Source organism: Microcaecilia unicolor, chromosome 11 (genome assembly GCF_901765095.1).
Source record: "Microcaecilia unicolor chromosome 11, aMicUni1.1, whole genome shotgun sequence".
Lineage (NCBI taxonomy): Eukaryota > Metazoa > Chordata > Amphibia > Gymnophiona > Siphonopidae > Microcaecilia > Microcaecilia unicolor.
Genome location: NC_044041.1, coordinates 207,905,099 through 207,928,483, shown reverse-complemented (window position 1 = coordinate 207,928,483; position 23,385 = coordinate 207,905,099). Strand labels below are relative to the sequence as shown.

The following is a 23,385-nucleotide window of genomic DNA, read 5'->3' as shown; positions in this document are numbered from 1 at the left end:
ACAACGTGGATACAGCAGCTCATAGGTTTGCTTGCTTTGTTTTGAGTGTATGGAAATGACGGCTGCGCAGGGGAGTGGAAACAGAGATGAACCAAGTTGGCTTCCTTGCTTACAGTGGACATGATAGGCTCAGTCAGTTCCACTCCTGTCTATTGAACCTCCTTGCTGTCCCCTTCCCTCGGAGGACAGCCTCTTCCTGTGTGTTACTAGGGAAACGGCCTTTTCCTGTCCCCTTCCCTCGGAGGACAGCCTCTTCCTGTGTGTTACCAGGGAAACGACCTTTTCCTGTCCCCTTCCCTCGGAGGACAGCCTCTTCCTCTGTGTTACCAGGGAAACGGCCTTTTCCGCTTCCTGTACCTGTCTCTTCACTTCCTGGTGTCCGATGGCGACGGCGCTGTCTCTGCCAGGCGGCCTCCGCCGTTCGCTTCCTCTCGTTGTTATCCTCGGAGCTACCGGAACCGGCAAATCTCAGCTGGCTCTGGAGCTGGGGCAGCGGCTGGGCGGGGAGATTATTAGTGCCGACTCCATGCAGGTAGGGCGGTGTCTGGTGGAATCGCTCTGAACTCCAGTGTTTGTCATTTAGTCGCTTTCTTTACAGTTTTCTATTAGGGTAACATAGATGGAGCTGAGCTTTAGGGGCTTCTGCCTATTTATTTATTGCACTTGTATCCCACATTTTCCCACCTATTTGCAGGCTCAGTGTGGCTTACAAAGACCTGTTATGGCATCTCCATATCCAGATTAGAGAAAACAATTTGTGTTACAAAGAAGTCAGGAAAAACAAGTGGTTTGGTCAAGCAGTAAAAGATACATTCTGAGTAGGTGATGTGTTATAGTTAGTTAAGGGATCTCCTGGTAGGCTTTGTTAAAGAGGTAGGTCTTTAGGGATGGTTGATCGTTCTCAGGTGAATTGGAAGTGAGTTCCAGAATTGTGTGCTCAAGTAGGAAAAGCTGGTCGCATGTGTTGCTTTATATTTTAGACCTTTACAACTGGGATAGTGTAGGTTAAGAAAGGTGCGGGAAGATCTCTTAGCATTTCTTGGTGGCAGGTCAACGAGGTCCATCATGTAGGTCGGGGCCTCACCGTGAATGATCTTATGAACAGTCGTGCAGATTTTAAATGTGATACGTTCTTTGATTGGGAGCCAGTGAAGTTTCTTTCTTAGTGGCTTTGCACTTTCATATTTTGTTTTCCCAAATATGAGTCTGGCTGCGGTATTTTGGGCTGTTTGAAGTTTTTTGATGGTCTGTTCTTTACAGCCAGCATAAAGTGCATTGCAATAGTCCAGGTGGCTTAGTACCATTGATTGTACCAGGTTCCGAAAGATGGCCCTTGGGAAGAACGGTTTTACTCTTTTGAGTTTCCACATGGCATGGAACATTTTCTTAGTTGTGTTCTTCACGTGATTATCGAGTGTGAGATTTCGATCAATGTTAACTCCCAGAAGTTTAAAGTTGTTTGAGACTGGAAGGGAGAAGTTAGGGGTTGTTACGGTGGTAAATTTATTTGTATTGTATTGTGAGGTGATTATAAGGCATTGTGTCTAATGCTGTACAGTTACATAGTAACATAGTACATGATGGCAGAGAAAGACCCGCACGGTCCATCCTGTCTGCCCAACAAGATAAACTCATATTTGTATCTGTCATGTGATTTGTATCTGTCATTTTCAGGGCACAGACCGTTACATGACTAACCACTATCAGTTTATAGGAGATGTCAGGTCTCACTCATTAGGAGTGTGTCACACTTGTTCAGAACTGCCCAAGTTACCCATTCCAGGAGGGAGACTTATTTGGCTGGTGCTGGATTTCTCCCAACCTCATCAGCACTGATGTCAGTGGATAGAACTTTGACTACAAATACTACAATGCTTTGGGATGTAAATTTAAAACCAAGACCTGCCAAAAAGTCTCCCTCTTGGAATGGGTAATTTTTTTAAGCTCTGCTCATTAGAAAACTTTGTCACTCACACTCTTGTTTGTCCTATATCTCACTCATAAGAGCTTCAGTACCAGTGCATCATCTTGATTACTGCTTTCATATGAGGGAAGTAAATCAAGTGGTCCGAGCACACCTTCCTGCCTATTGCTTCCCCTTGGCCTTCCCCTTTTCCTTTTATTGCAAGCATATGTTCTGTGACACTGATGTACATACTTTTAACCACTTGGTGGAAGGCAATTTTCAGCTCTAAGAAATGTACTCAAATTATTCCCCACTTTGTATTCTTTCAGAGACTTAAAAGAAAATCCAATATCATTTAGTGCTGCCTTGATTCATTTACAAAGTATTACTACACTTAAATCATTTAACATTTATACCCTGGATGTACCTTCTGAAAGGTCTCACTCTTTGGCCTTCAGTCTCTCTCCTTGATGTGATAAATCTTACTCCTTGGGATGGTTCACCCTTGGCATTTCTGCAGCTACTTCACTGATCAAGGAAGCAGATGACTTTTCCCTATTGTCTTGCTATAGTACTATCATTATTTCAATCCTGCTAGCCTGGACTGTAGCATTGTGCAGATTCACACCTAGAATCAACAATGGGAAGTAGGTAAAACATGGCTTTGTTGTTTTGATAGTTTTATTTCATTTATAAAAATATTTGTATATATCATTGTGGTGTAGCATACATATTTCATAGGTCCCCTTTTCAAACTGATAATGGAATGATATACTCAAATTAAGAAAAGGAACCTTTGAGATCCTAAACGATCCTGCAACAATAATCTCTATTAGTATTTATGATTCTTAATATTAATGCGTGAATTGAGTCCCAGAAGTTTTTAATGAATACATGGTCCCATCACATATGATTAAATGGTGAGTGGCCCTCATCATAAAGCATATAGAGACACTCATAGACCTCAATGTTTATATTTTGGAAGAGAGAGAGAGGAGATTGACACATTTAAATATATCTGCAGCATATATGCACAGGAGACAAGTATCCTTCAATGAAAGGAACTTCTGGAATGAGAGGGCATAAGATAAAGTTAAAAGGGGATAGTCTGAGAAATAATCTAGAGAAATGCTTCTTTACAGAAAGGTTAGTAAATGTGTAGGATGACCTCCCAGTGGAGATGAGGACTGTATCTGAATTCAAGAAAGCGGGGACAGGCATTTGGGATCTCTTAGGGGGGGATGATAAAGTGGATGATATGAAAGGGCAGACTGGATGAGCCATATGGCTTTTATCTGCCATCATCTTCTTTGTTTCTGTGTGTATATTATTTTGTTAAGCCCATAAAACAAGGGTTCTCAGGCTTTTAAAATTGTAATCATCTCTATCTTCTCCCACCTTCTTTTTCATAAAATGGTCAAACTAATTTCTTTTAAAATTGCAGTACATTATACTGCAATGAAAATAATATCAATCAAACATTTTATACCCCTTTGCCCCACCCTGAGCCACTGTGCTCATCCCTAGTTTGAGAATCGCTACCATTAAAGATACTTCCAAGTTACTCACTGATTGCAGAATATTTAAATTTTCCAGACTATTTGGGAATCCATAAGCATTTTATGATATTGTCTTAATATGGAAATTCTAACTAGCTTCGGATAAGAGAATCTTTAACATTTTACGTAGGGAAATATTGGTAGTTCTTTTGTTTGTAGCAGCATATTAAGTAAATCAAATCAAATCAGACACGTGAAGGGCAATTCTGTTACCTAGATGTTCACGTTTACATGCACATTATGTGCATAAATGTTTAGAAGAATATGCATGTATCTGCATTTGAATGCTAGAACTTGCCTAAGCATTATTTTACAAATGCCTATTTAACTTACATAAGACCCTGTTTACTAAGCCGTGCTAGAGGCACGCTAGCGTAATTAGCACGCACTAAATGCTAGAGACGCCCATAGGAATATATGGACGTCTCTAGCGGTTAGCGCGCGCTAAAAACTCTAGTGCATTTTAGTAAACAGGGTCCATAATGTGTGTTTGCAAGGGGGCATACACAGGGATGGAACATGGACAGGGCTTCCACTCAACACGCATTACTTACAGAATACTGTAGGTTTCTGTTTATTTAAAAAGCATGATAACACTCTCACCCTTTCTGGGCCTGAATGGTTTACAGTAAAATTCAAAATATAAACATCACAGAAAAAGACAGAGGACGGGGCTGCTATACACACAAGAATCACATTCAATCCTATCAATCCCACCAGCTCTATGGCTGGCATAAATTTTAGGCTCATGGATATATGATTACACCAGGCTTCTACTGTGTGCCCTCAGGATGCTTAATTAGAAGTGCCTCCTTACTGACTCATCTGGGCCAAGGTCACTCTGAGAGTTTGGTGTAGAAAGGTTGGACCAACTCTCTTTTGCATATTTTTTATGTTTGACAAAATATTGCTAATGGCACTGTTTCTTCTAAGCTGAGCAGAAGTTCCTTCACCTACAGTCCTGCCAGGAGGGAGGTAATGTTTCACTATCACATTTTTACCTTTGTCTATTTTAGGTTTATTGATATTTGATATACCACTAATCATAAACAGGTCTAGAAGTGATTTATAGTAGTAGTCTTAGCAGTTTAAAAGAATGAAAAGAAATCAATTTTTCAGGCAAGATAGACACATGCATCCTTTCTCTCTGGTCCAGAGAGCTTGAAGGACCCACTCAAGTTCAATCTTTGGTATGTCCTCCTGCTTCCTGCAGCTAAAAGGAACCTCTTGGTAGAACGTTTGCATATGTCAATGCGAGTTCTTTTTCAAGGATTATCCAAACCCTCATGTTATTCCTCCTGAATGCAGGTCAGTCGTACACTGCTGCAATTTCCTTCAGTTCTCCATCTGTCCAGTTTTGTTAACATTAACCCTCAGCTCTTGCAGACCAATATAAATTTCTCCCTTCATGTTTAAATATCTTTATTGGCATTATCCAGCACATGACATTAAGTGAGCAGAAATGCAAACAGCAAAAAAAAACCAAAACCCCAGTAATTCAAAGCATAATAAATGATAATGAGCACTATCACATTTTAATAGTGAGGGACTTGCAAGCTCTGCCAGACTCTTGAAGAGCCAGCCTGTCTTTAGCCATTGAAAACACAATGCAGTTGGAGGGACTCCCTGCTCATTTCTAGTATTTTCAGAATAATTTTTCATGCTTGTACTTTCTTGTGTCAGGTTTACAAAGGTTGGATATCATCACCAATAAGGTCAGCGCTGAAGAGGGAGAGTCTGTGCAGACATCATATGATCAGTTTTGTGGATCCATTGGTTACTAATTATACAGTTATAGACTTTAGGAATAAGGCAACAGCTGTGATATCCTTTTTTAAAATTTGTGTCACTTTTTTTCCTGAAAAAAACCCCTATGCATTCTTTGTGTGTATGTGTGTATATATTTATATGTATATGTCTTGTCCCAAACCATTAATCAGTAGCAAAAAATGTTTTTCAGGATAAGTGTTTTGTCTGTATCAAAGCTAGAACCTGATACGTTTTTTCCTTTAAGTCTTAATGGTCTTAGGCAAAAATAGTATGCACAGCAGTACCTTTTCTTCTTATATGAAACCAGGATATGTTTTGTGGCAACTTTTTGTTTTTGAACAGAAGGAACAAGTTTTGCAGCCAGACTATTACAAAATAGGAGAACCAGAATTATGAAACAGAAAGAAGCTGATGTTAAGAGGTTTGTCTCTTGAATGATTCAAATAGTGTTTAACTGTTCAAAGTATTAAAGCATTGAATGGACTACTTGACTTTGGATGGTTGGATGTCAGGTGACATCTCCAAATGACAATAAATTGCCCTAAGGAAGCTTGTGGAGGGCTGGATGTCTCAGAATGACTGTAAAACTGAGCTTTCATTTGTAGGTTACAGGTTGAAGCCTAACTCAGGTTATTATTTATTATTTGAATTTTGCTCAACACTTTTTGTAGCTCAAGGTGAGTTACATTCAGGTACACTAGGTGTTTCCATGACCCTGGAGGGCTACTACTACTACTTAACATTTCTAGAGCGCTACTAGGGTTACTCAGCGCTGTACAATTTAACAAAGAGAGACAGTCCCTGCTCAAAGAGCTTACAATCTAATAGACAAGTGAACGGTCGGTCCGATAGGGGCAGTCAAATTGGGGCAGTCTGGATTCACAATCTAATTTTGTACCTGAGGCAATGGAGGGTTAAGTGACTGCCCAAGATCACAAGGAGCAGCAGTGGGATTTGAAACCGCCACCTCTGGATTGCAATACCGACTGGTGCTCTAACCACTAGGCCACTCCTCCCTCATACTTATGTTAGTGTTTGAAAATCATTTGACCTTTTAAAAAATGAGTTAATGGTGTTGGTTGAGTTTCCAGCAGCAAGATTTCTACGTGTTTCAAAACTACCGGCTTAGTTTCACAGCAGTTGGCTCCTTGGTGGTAGCCTCAACAGAGAAGTGAGAAATAATATAGAAAAATCCCTTTAGAGTAGACCTGACTGTCTGAAGACCTGGATTGTCATTGCTGTGGATAAGTGGAAGACTTTTTGGAGACCCAAACTATCTGTCTAGTACCTTTTTGCAAGTTCAAAAAGTTATTTGAAGTAATAATGTAACCATATAAATAGGTTGAGCTTATGTGTGTTTACTCAGGTTTCCGTTGTCTAACATCAGAAACCATTCAATGTGACATATATGCAGTAATAGGGGAAATGTGACAGTTTCCCCCCCCCCTTCTCATCACTGTGGGTGTGTATGTGTCAGTGCTAGAGACTAGGATAGATGATCTCCAGGGGTGGAATTTTGGTCAAATAGAGCTTTTCTTGCTGCACAGAGAGTGAATTAGAGGTTTCCATTACAAAGAGTTGAAGGGATGGATGGAAGCTTTTGTTCTTGTTAAAGCCTTAATATTTCACATTGAAGATATATTTGCCCGCAGAAAGATCCCAATCGTTGTGGGAGGCACTAATTATTATATTGAGTCTCTTCTGTGGAAAGTTCTGGTTGATACCAAGGTATGTTATTTTGTGCTTCAGCTCAGGACCCTGCACGCTGTGAACTTCCTGTTTTGCAAAACATTCTTCCTGTTTGTTGAGTGAAGTTTGTAATTTTGTGCTAGAAATGTTTTATTTTGTCCAGAAAATTGTATGCTAAATTTTCAGCTTTTTAGTCATGTTTCAAATGTATAGATGACAGCCCATTTTGAAGCCTTGCTGTTGATCTGTTTAGGTCCCTGGGACTAGATTCAGTTGTTGGGCGTCCAAAAACATGCGCACTGAGTGCTATTTTATAAGTGGCGCTCCGAGTTGGGCACTGTTTATACAATAGCATGTAGCGATGGGATCCACACCTTACTTTTAGCGTTAGGATTTACATCAAATGCTACCTTGTGTGTAAATTAGGCACGGATCCCCCGACTCACCCATGGTCATGCCCCTTTTCAGTTGTGCGCTAAAAGATTTTATACGCAAATCTTTATAGAATAGTCCTTAGGATGCACGCATAAATCCAAATCGTTGCCAATTAACACCAATAATTGATAGCGCCCGATTATTGTTGCTAATTGGCTTGTTACTCAGATTGCATGCACAATTTTGAACACAATGTATAGAATCTAGGGACCTGAATATTTTTAGTATTTTACAGCCTCTGTTTAGGACATATATCTGCTTAAAAGTAGCCATCATATTGTTTCTGAAAGATTGGTCTTTAATATAGAGTTAAAATAAGGTATTAGGGCCCCTTTTACCAAGCTGTGGCAAAAGGAGGCCTGCGCTGGCGTCGAGGCCCCCTTTTACTGCATTGGGTAAAAGGTAGGTCTTGCTTTTCTGCAGGAAATGGCTGTGTGGCAAGTAAAGCACTTGCTGTGCAGCTATTTCGGGGGGGGGGGGGGGGGCGGGCGGGCGCCCTTACCGCCACTCATTGAGGTGGTGGTAAGGGCTCCTGTGCTAACCCTGCAGTAACCAGACAGTGCCAATTACCGCTGTATATACAAGAATAAATATAATTTTTATAGCGTTGGATATGATGGGCACTGGGGGTTGGAAGTACTGCCTGGGCTGCTGCAGTAGTCTGGCAGTACTTTTAGCAAGTGGTAACTACCGCCACTTTGTAAAAGGTGCCCTTAGTGTGTCTGCAGCATATTTTGGGTGATATATTTATAGCAGTGTACTATTTTGCCTCTTTTTCTGATAGCATGAGCTGTGTCCTTAGAGAGAGAGAGAGAGCCTGGAAAATTTCTGTTGTACATGAAGAATTGAGTTCTAGGAATATTGAGCTTTTGCTGAAATTCTTGTAGGAGATTTCTAATGGAGATAAGACCAAACCCAACACTGATAGGAAATTGGAACTAGAGCAGCTGGACAGTCCTGAGCTCTACAGACGCCTCAGCCAAGTGGACCCAGAATGGCATCCAGGCTTCATCCCCATGACAAACGCAAACTGGCAAGGTATGTCTCCATCTCTGCTGTGTTCATTAAGCAGCCCTCATAATTCTTTGGAACATCTCGGAGCAGCTGTGATAGAGAAGTTGCAAGCTTCCTGGCAATTTTTGCATCTGTTTGCTCCACGATTAACATCAGATGGATATTTAAACCTACACAAAACATTACACTATGGTATAAAACAGTAGTCCAGTGAGGAAATTAAATATTTTGTAATTAATAAAATTTACTGTGTTTAATTCTATGAAATGCTGAAAAGGTTGTATGAGAGAGCAAAACTTCACAAAGAAGGCTTGAAACAAGGAGACCCCATCCTTATTCTACTAGATAATCCAGACAATGGGTTTTGCTCCTTAAGGCAGAGAACACAAGCTTGGGGATCGTGACCTTCATAGGGTGCTGTACAGCTTGCAAGGATCACAAGCTTCCAGATTCCCAGTTTTCCCTGTCTCTGCAGCAGCTGAGAGGTGGAAGAGTCTGATTGGGTTCCTGGTGCAGAGCAGAACAGGGCTTACTGGGCTCTCTTTTGTGGTAGCCCTTTGGCTTTGGGGGTGATTCTGAGAACAGTCTGGGTCCTCCTTTCTTATCCCTTTTCCCTACTTTCTTCCTGCTCGTGCTCTTAGAAAGAATTTGTTTTAAAGAGATCATTGGGCCCAGTTACTCAGCTAACACATTCAATTTTGAAAGTAAGAAAATATAGGAAAGGCAGGTAGGACAGAGGCTGCAATATTGTTATCAAAGGATGTCTTGGATATAACGGCTCCCTGTCGGGCCTGTATTAGTTTCAGTGAGCTATGCTCAGATCATGTAATGGCATAGTATAACCCTGGGGTATAAACAGCACAACAGGAGAGAAACCTGGGCTGGCCTGGCCGCCTCTTGTTGCAATAATCCCCCCTCCTGCCCCTTCCATATGCAGAGTTGGCAGGAATCATCTTAGTGAAACCTAACTCCATTCAGCGGGTAGCATTAGAGAGTGCTGCTGTCTGTTTTTGAGGTTCCCAATTTTGCTGGTGTCTGTTATTGCTGCTTCATGATTATTGGATCCCAGACCCAGGCATTTGCCGACACAGTTGGGTCATTATATTATTAATAAAATCTTATTTGTATAATTTTGTCTTCAACTTTTCTATGCCTCTCTGGCCATCTACGCTTCTTACATTGCCTGTTTGATAGGTGGAGGTTTGCCCTTTCTCCTTCCTTTCCCTGACCTAACTTGACTACATGGACTTGAAGAGTAGGAATTTGGGGGGGGGGGGACTGACTTGGGGATGGGGCATGCCTTGGGGATCTTTGACGATGCTTAATTGCGGAAAGTGGAGTCTGGTTCAAATCGTAACTCCCAAAGCTACTTCCCAGCTCCTGGGCCAATCAGCCCAAAACAACAAGTCTTTTAAAAAATAGCTGGCTACGTCCTGAGGACTGTCCTAGGTTATCTGTGTTAACTACAGAAGAACAGTCAGTTCTCTGTAACAACTTTAAGCATAACATGCACCACCTGCTGGCCAAACTAGAGAAATACGCTTCAAGAAATCACACATTTTTCTTTTGCAGGAAAAGCAGCTAAATAGTAAGCAAACTGAAAAAAGAAAAGCTCCTAAGTGGCTGTATTAACTAGAAAGAATACCTCATTAAGCTAAATAAAGTATAGAAAAGCCCTAATGCTTGAAATGGAGGTGAGGAGACTGCAGCTACGTGTAGCCAATATGTACAAAATTTGTTATCTGCTTGAAATATTCCAGAGAATGCTGGAGTTTTCTAAACTGCCACACATAGTAGGTGGTAGTTTTAATTTAGTTGTATCCCCTTATCGGTCAGATCTCTGCTACCGTGGCAGGTGAGAGGCAGTTCTCTCCCCTGCTAGAACATTTGGATTGGTGAATATTTGAAGACTCAGGTAGCCAGGACAAAGGGATTAAACCTGTTTTTCCCAGGCTAAAACATATGGCTCCAAAATGATATGATTTTATGTTTTAAATCAGTAATACAAACAAATTACAAGAAAATATACAGCATTACAGATGGGTTATGCCCTGACTTAAATTTTTATGTAGTAATAAAGCTGGCCTTCATGATTTTGTGGGTGCTGGGGGCATGATAGAGGAGCCACTGATGGAGTCCCCATTTTAGAGGGTCTTCGGAAACCTAGAAAGTCCTGTCCTGTACATTAGTGCCCGATCATGGTAGAACCAGATGCTCTGAAAACTGGTTTGAGAGAGGGTGGAGCAAAAGCTGAAGGTGCCAAAGGTCAGTGTGCTGGTCATGACAGTCCACAAAAAGACCACCATCCCAGTAGAAAGTGGAACAATGCTCATGGGTTCAGAGGATTGGAAGATTGAGGCCCTGCTAAAGCAGGTCTGGAGGATTTGGAGAAACGAATGTGGGGAGAATTTCCATAGGACTCTCTCTTGCATTATCTGAAGGTTATGAACTGTGTTGTTCTCAATGCAATTTTTTCTAGCAAAAAAGGTGCCGGTACTCAAATGCCAGGTCACTTTTCAGGGTGGGATGATCACTGAGGAACTCACTCCACAATAGCCAGGCCCCCTGCAACCAGTCACAGAATCTATGACAAGGCAGAATTGGTGTCTTGAGCGTGAGCCTCTTTCATTAAAACTTGAGGTCCATGGGTCAATTTAGCAGACACTGGAAAAAGGTGCCGGTACTCAGTACCCCCAAGTACCCCCTCAAAAAAAGCCCTGGTTGTTCTTGAAGTTCAAGAAAGTGAAAAGCAGCTGCTAAGTGGTTCAGAGAGGCATTGCTTTGTCCTATATCATGAGGGTAAGTAACCAGGGAGATTATGGGGGGGTCCTTTTACAAAGGTGTGTGCTAATGATTAGCACGCCTAAATGCTAGAGACGCCTGTAGGAATATAGGGGCACGCTTATTTTTAGCACGCCCTAAAAATGCTAGTGCGCCTTTGTAAAAGGAGCCCTGTGTACACACTCAACCAGGGTCATGCAGCCTCTTGGGCTGAGCGATATGCTGTTTCTCCAGTGGAGATTCGTAGGGCAACCGCATGGTTATAATGGCACTTGCTTAATGCTACTTTTATAGCAGACATGCTGCAGCGCAGACCCTGAGGACTGTCCTAGGTGAAGAGGTCCTTTGCTACATCTACGCCTGGAATAAACTTCCTGAGCCCCTACGTCTTGCCCCATCCTTGGCCACCTTTAAATCTAGAGACTGAAAGCCCACCTCTTTAACATTGCTTTGACTCGTAACCACTTGTAACCACTCACCTCCACCTACCCTCCTCTCTTCCTTCCCGTTCACAATTATTGATTTGATTTGCTTACTTTATTTATTTTTTGTCTATTAGATTGTAAGCTCTTTGAGCAGGGACTGTCTTTCTTCTATGTTTGTGCAGCGCTGCGTACGCCTTGTAGCGCTATAGAAATGCTAAATAGTAGTAGTAGTAGTAGTAGTACATCCTGTGGTATGGGAGGACTCGGGGGAAAAAGATCAAAGTTTACTTTTTGTTCCATAATCAGGTGATTTATACAAATGTGGCTGCTCTCCGGAAGAGTTTTACACACCTTCATAATTCAAGAGGTAATATCAGTAGAGCAACTGATTTTGGATGTATATGATTTGTGTTGCACGTTGTGGGGCTCATTTTCAAAGAGAAAAAACGTCCAAAAAGTGACATAAGTCTGCATTTGGATGTTTATCTCATAAAAAGGTCCCAATCAGGATTTTTGAAACCTCCTTTAGACGTTTTTGAAGTCCATTAGAAGGACGTCTAAATCTCAAGGGGGCATGCCAGGGCGTGTTCAAGGCGGGACGTGGGCATCCTAAGACTTAAGATGTCATTCGGCATAAGGAACCAAAACAAAATGTCCAGGACTAAAACTTAGACGTTTTGAGCTAGACGAATTTTACCCACTCCACAGGATCAAAGTCCACATGCACTAACCACTACGCTACTCCTCCACTCCACACAAAAGATACCCTTACTCCCCAGTGGTCACTAACCCCCATCCCACCCCAAAAAATGTGGAAGTGGAGGATGGCCTAGTGGTTAGGGTGGTGGACTTTGGTCCTGAGGAACTGAGTTCAGTTCCCACTTCAGGCACAGGCAGCTCCTTGTGACTCTGGGCAAGTCATTTAAACCCTCCATTGCCCCAGGTACAAATAAGTACCTGTATACAATATGTAAGCCGCATTGAGCCTGCCATGAGTGGGAAAGTGCGGGGTACAAATGTAAACAAAAATAAAATTAAAAAATGTGATTAAAATATTACTTGCCATACTCTGATGTATACTCAGGGCCATTAGAATAGCATGCAGGTCCCTGGAGTAGTCTAGCAGTGGTGCAGTGCACTGCAGACAGGTGGACCTAGGCCTTCTACCTCCCCCTACCTATTACACTTGTGGAGGAAACAGTGAGTCCTCCAAAGCCCACCAGAAACCCACTGTACCACATATTGGTGCTCCCTTCACCTGTAAGGGCTATGGTAGTGGTGTACAGTTGGGGGTAGTGGGTTTTAGGGGGCTCAGCAGACAAGGTAAGGGAAGCAATGGTGAGATGTGTACTTGGGAGCATTTTGTAAAGTCCACTGCAGTGCCCCCAAGGATGCCCAATTGCTTTCCTGGGATGTCACTTTTCCACTATTCTACCTGATGCCAAGCTTTCCTATTTTTTTTATAACATCTGAGCCTTGTGTCTGTTGTTATCAGTAGATTTGGGCTTTGAATTCAGATCTATAGATAAAAAAGGAGGTCTCATTATATGTATCTAAATACCAGAGTGCTATTTTTCCATACTTCATAGCAAGAGTGTACATTCCCTAATTACCTGTCCCAGTACAACTGAAGCTTTTACCTCCTCTGTGCATGTAAATGGTTTCATCCCTGTGTGGATTCTCTGATGCCGCGTGAGGCTTTCTTTCCAACCAAAGCTTTTAACCACACTCAGGACATGTAAATGGTTTTCACTCCTGTGTGTATTCTCTGGTGCATTGTGAGATTTACCTTCTGTCCAAAGCTTTTACCAGACTCTACACATGCAAATGATTGCTCTCCCGTGTGGCTTTCTGATGTGCTTTGAGATTTACATTACACCCAAACAGTGCGTAGCCACAGGTGGGCCGGGGCCCACCCAATTAAGGCTCAGGCCCACCCAACAGTAGCACACATTAGCTGTAGCTGGTGGGGATCCCAAGCTCCGCCAGCTGAAGACTTCTTCCTGATGGTAATGAAAACACTATCTCCATGATACTGGCACCTGCGCATGCTCAGTTTTCAGCGCATGCCTGCTGCAGACTACTAAGTGGAAAAAAGCGTTTTCCCACCAGCTGAGATATTTTTTGGTGGTGAGTGAAGGGGAGAACACTTGATGCCCACCCACTTCTTGCCTAGGCCCACCCAAATCTGTTGTCTGGCTGCACCCAAAGCTTTTACCACACTTAGAACATGTGAATGGCTTCACTCTACTTTAGATTTTCTTGTGTATTTTGTACGTTTTGCATTTGGATGTTTTTTTGTTTGAAAATGGACCAAACAGTAAAACGTCGAAATCACAAAATGTTTTTCCAAACAGCATTTTCAAACGGTAAAGATAGACCTTTTTATGTAGAAAATGACTTTTTCCAGTTCTGATTTTGGACGTTTTACAAAAAACATCCAAATTCAGATTTAGATGTCATATCCAAAAATGCCCCTTGTGCATTTGACTTTCCCAAGTTACAAGGAGCAGCAGTGGGAATTGAATCCATGTTGCCAGGAACAAAGCCCACTGCACTAACCATTAAGCCACTCCTCCTCTGTTTTGGATGTTTTGCATTTGGACATTTCTTGTTTGAAAATGGACCAAAAACCCCCCCCCCGTCCAAATCACAAGATGTCCATAGTATTTTCGAACACAAAAGGTAGACATCTTTCTTTTTCGAAAATGACCTTCTTTCCTGTTCAGAATTTGGACATTTTTGTAAAACGTCCAAATTCTGATTTAGACATTCTATCGAAAATGTCCCTCTATATGATTCAAGGTTTCTTTAAGGGCGTTTATTGTAAAACAGCACAGTTTAATTTCCCTTGAAATTAAGATCTTTGTTGCTCCTCTTGCTGAGAGAGGCTCACCAGCATGCCTGACTTGAAGGGTTCTTCTGATGAAATTGGTTGTGTTCTAATATGTTAACTCTAGTGTTAAGTGTGAGATGGAAAGTGGAAGCAGAACAAGTTGCTGAAGGTGTCTCCTTTTGACACAGGAGCCTGCAAATTTTTGAGGAAACGGGAATCCCTCATAGCAAGTTGCTTCTTCTTCAGCATGAAGAGGAGGGGGCGGGGCCTCTCAATGGACCTCTCAGATACCCAAACCCCTGTATTTTGTGGCTTCATGCAGATCAGGCAGGTGAGGTTGTCTGGAGGAGGGAGGTGTTGTAAAAGGGGCAGTGATTAATGGGAATGCCTCTGGAGATGCTTTTCTTTGTATACCACATAGTAAAGATTTTACGTTCTTTACATGGATGCTTATAAAATATCACAGTTTTATAAATGGTGGTTTATATATAGTTCAACAAACCTGTGTTTCTGCTGTTTGCAGTGTGGAAGAACAATCAAAGAATTAGCATAGATTCTTAAATAGTGGAATTTTGAATAAACTGAACAGTGGCCTCCCAGTTCCCTTTAATAACACGGGTTCAACTCTATTCTCAGGACACGCCAGGCCAGTCTGGTTTTCAAGATATCTGCAATGAATATGAATGAGAAATTTGCATGCACAGCCTCCATCATATGCAGATCTGTCTCATGCATATTCATTGTGAGTAAACTGAAAGCTTGACTGGTTGGGTTCAGAACCCTGCTGTATATGACATTCGAAACAGAGGCTCTGTTGAGCAGCTGCCCTTCAAGTTATATTAAGTTCCAGCTATATTTCAATTACACATTAAACTAGTGTATTAACGGTATCCCCATCAGGTATTATTTTTTGTTTCACTTTGCACAGTCTGAACACTTTAATATGATTTTTCTATTGTGTTATTGTTTATAAGCAAATATTTGGAGGACATTGATGATGTAAAGAGAGCACTATGAAAAGCTGCAGTCTTGATGGCAATTGAGTGTTAGTGGCTCTCGGACTTGGGTGAGGCCTTACTTAAGTTCCTCCTTTTACATATCACTCTTTTCAGGGATGTTCATCCTGTGTTATAAGGGCAGGGTTGTTTTTTTAGTGTGTAGTATTGTACCTCACCTTACAATTTATATTGGTTTGAGTATTTTGGTATTCTTTGTAATATGATGTGAAGCAAGACTTTATTTATTTATTTATTTGGATTTTGCTCACACCTTTTTCAGTAGTAGCTCAAGGTGAGTTACATTCAGGTACACTGGATATTCCCTATCCCAGAAGGGCTCACAATCTAAGTTTGTACCTGAGGCAATGGAGGGTTAAGTGATTTGCCCAAGATCACAAGGAGCAGCAGCGGGATTTCAATTAGCCACCTCTGGATTGCAAGACCGGTGCTCTAACCACTAGGCCACGCCTCCATGATGAATGAAAAAAACCCCAACCCATTTGTCTTGGAAAGGGCTCAGACATTATGTCTTCTCATTTGGTTTCCGACAGTTCTAGACAAGCGGTTGAGTAGCAGAGTGGATGCGATGATATCTTCTGGATTGCTACGTGAACTGCAAGATTTCCACCAACGTTACAACCAGTGGAAAATAGCTGAGAATTGGTGAGTAGTCTGCTGCTTGGTTATTTCCTTCAGAAATAGGAGGATGTTGTTACCCATCTGTAAAGAGAGATTTTTTTTCAGTGCAGTGCATGGTTAGCTAATATATTGATAGGTCACTGCTGTGAGGACGGTTTTGCAATTGAGATGATTAGGGTCCAATATTCAGCCATCAGCAGGCAGTTCATTTGCTGTCCGCCACTGGCATTAAACACGGATATTCAGTTCCAGGCCATTGCCAGTGACTATCATTTAATATCCAGGTTTATTTTGGCTGCTATAAAGTTAACCAGTAATGCTGATATTCAGCACTAACTGGTTAACTTTTTAGCGGTCAAAGACAGCCCAGCTATTTAAGTGGCCTGTTTTGACCGCTCAACATCACTGGTTTGGTGCTGAATTTTCTCGTCTAACCGGCTATGTATCTAACTGGGATATTCATCAGGAGATAACCAGATATTTCTCACTGAATATTCGCGGTTAGACACTTAAACGCTATTTAACCTGGCTGGTTAAATAGTTTTGAATATCGGGGGGGGGGGGGGGGGTTACTTAATACTGATAAGACACTGCCATGAGGAGGTCTGAATATCTAAAGAGACATTTGCAGCAAGAGAGCAGAGTTGAAGCCTTGATTGGGGAAAAGAGGGCTCAGCCTTGGAATTTGTAAGGGTGCATGTGTGGAGCAGTGTCACTGGAGTGGCAGGGAAGACTAGTGATTAGAGCCACAGGCTGAGAACCAAGGAAGGAAGGGTTCAGATCCCATATCTCCCACTGACATTGCTGTTACCCTTGGGCAAGTCATGTCACCTTTCATTGCCTTAGGTACAAAACTTGTCAGGAGAACTTGCTGAATGAAACTTGCCTCGATTTCAGGCTTGGAAAGGTGAAGAATTAAATCTAAGCTGAAATTGCATAAAAGCTGATCTTCTCCTCAGCAACCAGGACTGTTGCAGATCTTTCAGACTGGAAGATAGCAAACTGAACCTATTCTTTCTTTCTGTTCCCTTAGCCAGGATTATCAGCATGGTATATTTCAGTCTATTGGCTTCAAGGAGTTCCACAAATTCCTGACCACTGAGGCGACTTGTCAACAAGAGACCAGTGACTTGCTTCAGAAAGGTGTGAACTCTTTTATCAGAACCAGAGGGATTTTGAAAGGGGTTCTAGGGAATGGTCACTCCTTCCTTAAATATCTGCTCTTTGGTCTACAGCTAGACTGGCAGGTGGGTGGGCAGCAGGTTGTGAAGTGATATAAATGGGTTTCTCTGTTTATTGGGGAGAAAGACCTTGGAGAAGTGTGTAACTTTAGTGAAGGGGCTATTGATACATGTACTGGGACAGTTCAAATGTCCATCAAGCCCAGTATCCTGTTTCCAACAGTGGCCAATCCAGGTGACCAGTACCTGGCAAGATCACAACAGTAAAACAGATTTTATGCTGCTTATCCTAGAATATGCTGTGAATTTTCCCAAGTTCGTTTTAATAATGGCTTATGGACTTATTTTTTAGGAATTATCCAAACTTATGTTAAACCCTGTTAAGCTAACTGCTTTTACCACAATCTCTGACAACGAATTCCAGAGTTTAATTACACGCTGGTTGAAGAAATATTTTCTCTCCTTCGTTTTAAATGTACTGCTTAGCTTCTTTGCGTGCCCCCTAGTCCTAGTATTTTTGGAAACAGTAAACAAGTGATTCACGTCATTCCACTCAGTATTTTATATACCTCTATCATATCTTCCCTCATCCATTTCTTCTGCAAGCTGAAGGGCCCTAGCCGTTTTAGCCTTTCCTCATAGGGAAGTCGTCCCATCCCCTTTTATAATTTTCGTTGTCCTTCTCTGTACCTCTTTTAATTCCACTAAATCTTTTTTTGAGATGCGGTGACTAGAATTGCACACAGTATTCGAGGTTTGATCGTACCATGGAGCGATACAAAGACATTATAACATTCTCAGTTTTGTTTTCCATTCCTTTCCTAAGAATTTCTAACATTTCTATTTGCTTTCTTAGCCACCATTGCACACTGAGCAAAGGGTTTCAACGTGTCATCAACAATGACACCTAGATCCTTTTCCTGGTCGGTGACTCCTAATGTGGAACCTTGCATCATGTAGCTATAGTTTGGGTTCCTCTTTCCTACATGCATAACTTTGCACTTGCTCATATTAAATATCTGCCATTTGGATGCCCAGACTCGTAAGGACCTTTTGCGATTTAACAACTTTGAATAACTTTGTGTCATCAGCAAATGTAATTACCTCACTAGTTATTCCCATCTCTAGATCATTTATAAATGTTAAAAAGCAGTGGTCCCAGCAAGACCCCTGGAGAACCGCACTGAGAACACCAACCCTACTCTCTGTTTTCTATCTTTTAACCAGTTTTTAATCCACAATAGGACACTACCTCCTATCCCATGACTCTCCAATTTTCTCAGGAGTCTTTTCATACAGTTCCTAACTACATTTCTGTTACAATACTATAGACCACATTTAATGTCATTTTCATAACCAAGTATTTATCTGTGCTTATGCCACATTTTCTTGAATTCTGTCACGCTGTTAAGGCCACTTTTCTCTTTCCCCATTGAAAGCCATGCCATGTCGCAGACACAGGAGGGAGGTGATGCTTAGCAGTTGGTGAAGCAGGTTGAGAACCAGGAAGCCAGAGTTCAAATTCTGTTTCTCCCACTGACTCTCTTTATAACCTATTGCTTCAGGTACAACTTAAAAGTATAAGTTTAGTTGGACAGGGAAATAACATGTTTGTAACTCTCCTTGAACTTGGATTTGGAAAGGTGAGTAGTCATAAATCTGGCAGCTTAGTTGTGAAATATGATAGATGCTGCTCTTGACGATTGCTTGGATTTGGGGGATCAGAGTAAATGTTGAATCGAGCTGTATTCCAAGGGTCCTGACTTGTGATTTAAGGGGGAGTTCACATTCCCCAAAAGAGATTTTCATGTCAGGTATGTCCCCACTTGTGTTAGGGACCCATAGAAGCTCAGTTTTACTTGGGTTCAGGCAAAGTTTGTTATTTGTAGCCCATAGACAACAACACACATAAAAGGTGGTACTCACTTCTTGAGCCATATGGTGAAATATTGAGAAAATCTTATGACTGTTGCCTCCTGCTTAGGTCCCCCCAGATCTCTTGAACTCACCCAGTATTACACCAGTTCCATTTCTGGGTGGAACTTCAGCCTCACATTCTTTCTTTTTCTTCTGTGAAAACAAGGACACTGTTAGCATGTCTGCCTGTCAAGGATCCTGAGGGGCACTTGCCCTGTTTATCTGATGATAGTGTTTTTTCTGTTGTTCAGTATATATATTCCCTTTCTACAGTTCTTTCACCACTTCAACAACCTTTTCTGCACGTTTCCTACTGAAATCCGTTACTCTTAGTCTTTTGGTGTATTTGTGGGTTCTTGGAATTTAGATAGATAGGGAGGGAGCTACTCTTAATTCTGGCCACTTTTTATTTTTTTTTTATTTTTGTTACATTTGTACCCCGCACTTTTTCCCACTCATGGCAGGCTCAATGCGGCAGACAATGGAGGCTTAAGTTACTTGCCCAGAGTCACAAGGAGCTGCCTGTGCTGGAATCAAACTCCTCAGTTCCCCAGGACCAAAGTCCACCACCCTAACCACTAGGCCACTCCTCCACTTGCTTCTTCTCAGTGCAAAGTGCTGCATAGTTAACCTCCAAGTGGCTTGTTTGAAGACAGAAGTTCTACCTTTCCTCAGCAACCCTCCAGACCGGTCAAGACGCTTGGGTTATGCATGCCTACCAGCAGAGGGAGACTGAGAAAACTAACTTCAAACTGAGTACATATAACCTGTGCTAGCCCTCTTATCTCCAGTATTTTCTCAGTCTCAGCAGAGGGTAGACATGCAGCTGTGCAGCTTGTCCGGTCTGGCAGGATTTAGGTCCATTTTGTGAGACTAGTTTATTTTCAGTTGTTTCTAAGGAGAAGTTGGTGAAAGATCAGTTGATCCCTGTGCCTGGAACTCTGTGGTGTGCAAGGGGTTGGTAGGTCCGGTGGGGCCTACCATTGTCCCCTCTGGGGTGTCACACCCGGGTGGCCGGGTCCCTCCCCCGACTGGCTCTCCCGTTTTGGGCAGCTTTGTGCCTCGGCTGCAGTGTTAATCCTGCAGCCTTGAGTGCCATTCAGATTATAGCAGCAGGGCTCAAATAAAGTTAAAAAAAAAAAAAAAAGAACACCTCGTGTGGAGAGCTGCAGCAGCTGCACTCCGGGGTTTCCGGAGTTGTTCAGCCGGTCTGGGAGAGCTGGGCCAGTGATTCAGCGCCGGTGAGTGTTATTTCTTGATTTTACTTCGCCGGTAGTAATCAGCTGTTTAAGAGGCGCGAGTATGTCGGGGAAGTTTCTTCGTTGCCGGCTGTGCGCGCGTCGGGGTGTTGAAGCGGCTGGCGGTCCCTGCCGCTTTTGTGGAGAGCCCAAGGCCTCATCTCCCGCGCCTCCGGTGTTAGCAGCGGAGCTTCCTTCTGCGGGAGCGCAGGAGGGTGGTGCGGCTCAGTTTGGCGCTTCAACGGCGGTCCCGATTTTGGCGGGAACCGCCGCCATCTTGGATTCGGGTCTTTTGGGTGCTGAGACGGTCGTGGGACCGCAGCCTTTCCCGATTTCGAGTCCCGCTGGGGGGGAAGCCTCGGGCAGCATGGGGTTCCCTCCAGAGTTTGTTTGGAGTTTGTTTCAGGCTTGGAAGGCGGGCCCATCGGGTGCGGAGTCCCTTAGTCCAAGGTTGGGGGGGGCTACCGCTAAAAGACCGCGAGTGGAGTGCTCTGAAGATGTAGAGGTCTTTTCTCCTCCAGACTCGGAGGGTGATTTTAGCCCCCTGGAAGAGGAAGAGGGGTCGGTGGCAGGGCAGGATGGGGACCTGTCTTTGCCGGGGGAGGACCCCTCGGTGGTTAGAATTTTTCACAGGGATGAATTGTCGGAACTCATTGAGCAGGTGTCTGCCACTTTAAGGTTTGATTCTGCGACAGCTCCCATTGGGGATGGGAAGCAGGTGGATCCTTTGGTTAAGGGGATCAGGCGGGTCTCTCGCTCCTTTCCTATGAATGCGGACTTGAGAGATATGATCTCGCAGGAGTGGCAGTCGCCGGAGGCTCAGTGTAAGGTAGCTCGGGCTATGGCCAAGCTCTATCCCCTTCCTCAGGAGGACAGAGAGTCTCTCAGGCCTCCGACGGTGGATGCCGTGGTTACGGCAGTGACTAAGGCTACTGCTATTCCAGTGGATGGGGGGGCCGCGTTGCGGGACCCTCAGGATAGGAAATTGGAGACCTTCCTAAAGCGGAGTTTTGATCTGTCTGCCTTGGCGCTGCAAGCGTCTGTTTGTGGAGGTCTGGTGGCGCGGGCTTGTTTTCGTTGGGCGGAGAGGCTCCTGGATGGCCCGCAGGCTGATAGGGCTGCTCTGGTTCAAGATCTGGCCAAGTTGGAGATGGGGTCGTCGTTCTTGGCGGATGCACTGTACGATTTGTTGAGGGCATCGGCTAAGAACATGACTTTTGCCGTGGCGGCTCGGCGGGCCCTGTGGTTGCGGGGCTGGGTGGCTGATGCCGCTTCCAAGACTAAACTTTGTTCCCTCCCCTTTAGAGGCTCTTTGCTTTTCGGGGAGGAATTGGATAAATTGGTGAAGGGTCTTGGTGATGCTAAGGCGCCGCGGCTTCCTGAGCTTCGTCCCAAGGTGTCTAAGGGGGCAGCAGGACGGGGGCGTTTTCAGGAGGCTCGGCGGTATCGACCCGGTAGGTCTTCTGGGGGGACTAGGGGTCGGTTTTTCCAGAGAACCCAGTCCTTTCGAGGTGGCCGTCGCGGGGGGCGAGGCTCCTCTTCGGGAGCGTCCGGTACGTCCCGTGTGTCTCAATGATGGTTTGGGGACCCAACCTCTGGTTCGCGTGGGGGCTCGCTTACGCTTGTTTTACCAGAGGTGGGTCCATATCACGTCAGACCAGTGGGTACTGCAGATAGTGCGAGACGGGTACGCCCTAGAATTCGACAGTCCCCTCTCCGACTTCTTTCTCGTGTCTCCCTGTCATTCAAGAGGCAAGGCGAGAGCAATAAGGGACACTCTGTCGCGTCTCATCGGTTTAGGGGCGGTGGTACCGGTCCCCAGGTTAGAAAGAGGTACGGGCTGTTACTCCATTTATTTCGTGGTGCCCAAGAAGGAAGAAGGTGCCTTCCGGCCCATTTTAGACCTCAAAAAGGTCAATGCGGCCCTAAAGGTTCCCTCCTTTCGGATGGAGACTTTGCGCTCAGTGATTGTAGCGGTGCAAGAAGGAGAGTTTCTGACGTCTCTGGACCTGACAGAGGCTTACTTACACATTCCCATCCTAGAGGCGCACCAGCGTTTTCTTCGCTTTGTGGTCTTAGGGAGGCATTTTCAGTTTTGTGCACTACCTTTCGGTCTGGCGACTGCGCCTCGCACCTTCTCCAAGGTGATGGTTGTGGTGGCGGCGGCGCTGCGCTTGCAGGGCATTTTGGTGCATCCATATCTGGACGACTGGTTGATTCGGGCCAAATCAAGGTCAGAGAGCGAGGAGGCCACCGGCCGTGTGGTGACCTTCTTGCAGTCGCTCGGTTGGGTGGTCAATCTGGCAAAGTGTCACCTGGTGCCTTCCCAGTCTCTGGAGTATCTGGGAGTTCGCTTCGACACGAAGAAGGGCCGGGTGTTTTTGACAGCTCCTCGCATCTCCAAGCTGCAGGGACAGATCAGGCGGCTCCGAGCACAGAGAGCGCCTTCGGCTCGGGCGTATCTTCAGGTGTTGGGTCTGATGGCAGCAACAATAGAGGTGGTTCCTTGGGCCAGGGCCCATATGAGAGAGTTACAGAGAGCCTTGTTGTCTCGTTGGTCCCCTCAGTCTCAGGACCTGGAGGAGAGGTTCCCTCTGTCGGGGGTTGCCCTTCGCAGCCTTCGCTGGTGGCTACACTCTCCGAATCTGGTGAAAGGAATGCCGCTGGACTCTCCCACTTGGACGGTTCTGACCACGGATGCGAGTCTCTCGGGCTGGGGAGCGCATTGCCTGGGGCAGGTAGCTCAAGGACTTTGGACGGTGGAGGAAGCATCGTGGTCCATCAATCGCCTGGAGACTCGAGCAATTCGGTTGGCTCTTCGGTCCTTTCACAGCCTGATAGAAGGCAAGGCAGTCAGGGTTCTTTCCGACAATGCCACGGCCGTCGCTTATGTAAATCGGCAGGGGGGAACGAAGAGCCAAGCGTTAGCTGTGGAGGCGGCGGAGTTAATGTTGTGGGCAGAAGCTCATCTGCAGAGCATCTCGGCGGGCCACGTGG

General features: G+C 44.1%; 1 protein-coding gene across 1 annotated transcript in view; it reads left to right on the top strand.

Moving 5' to 3' along the window:
* The first annotated feature begins 339 nt into the window (after positions 1 to 339).
* The window catches only part of TRIT1 (tRNA isopentenyltransferase 1), a 38,910-nt gene continuing 15,864 nt past the window's right edge, over positions 340 to 23,385 (top strand). The window contains 8 exon segments of the mRNA XM_030218921.1: positions 340 to 532; positions 5,149 to 5,289; positions 6,865 to 6,963; positions 8,247 to 8,349; positions 8,352 to 8,397; positions 14,604 to 14,746; positions 15,965 to 16,076; positions 17,086 to 17,195. Of these exon segments, the coding sequence (XP_030074781.1) occupies positions 383 to 532; positions 5,149 to 5,289; positions 6,865 to 6,963; positions 8,247 to 8,349; positions 8,352 to 8,397; positions 14,604 to 14,746; positions 15,965 to 16,076; positions 17,086 to 17,195 (904 nt within the window). The 5' untranslated portion in view covers positions 340 to 382.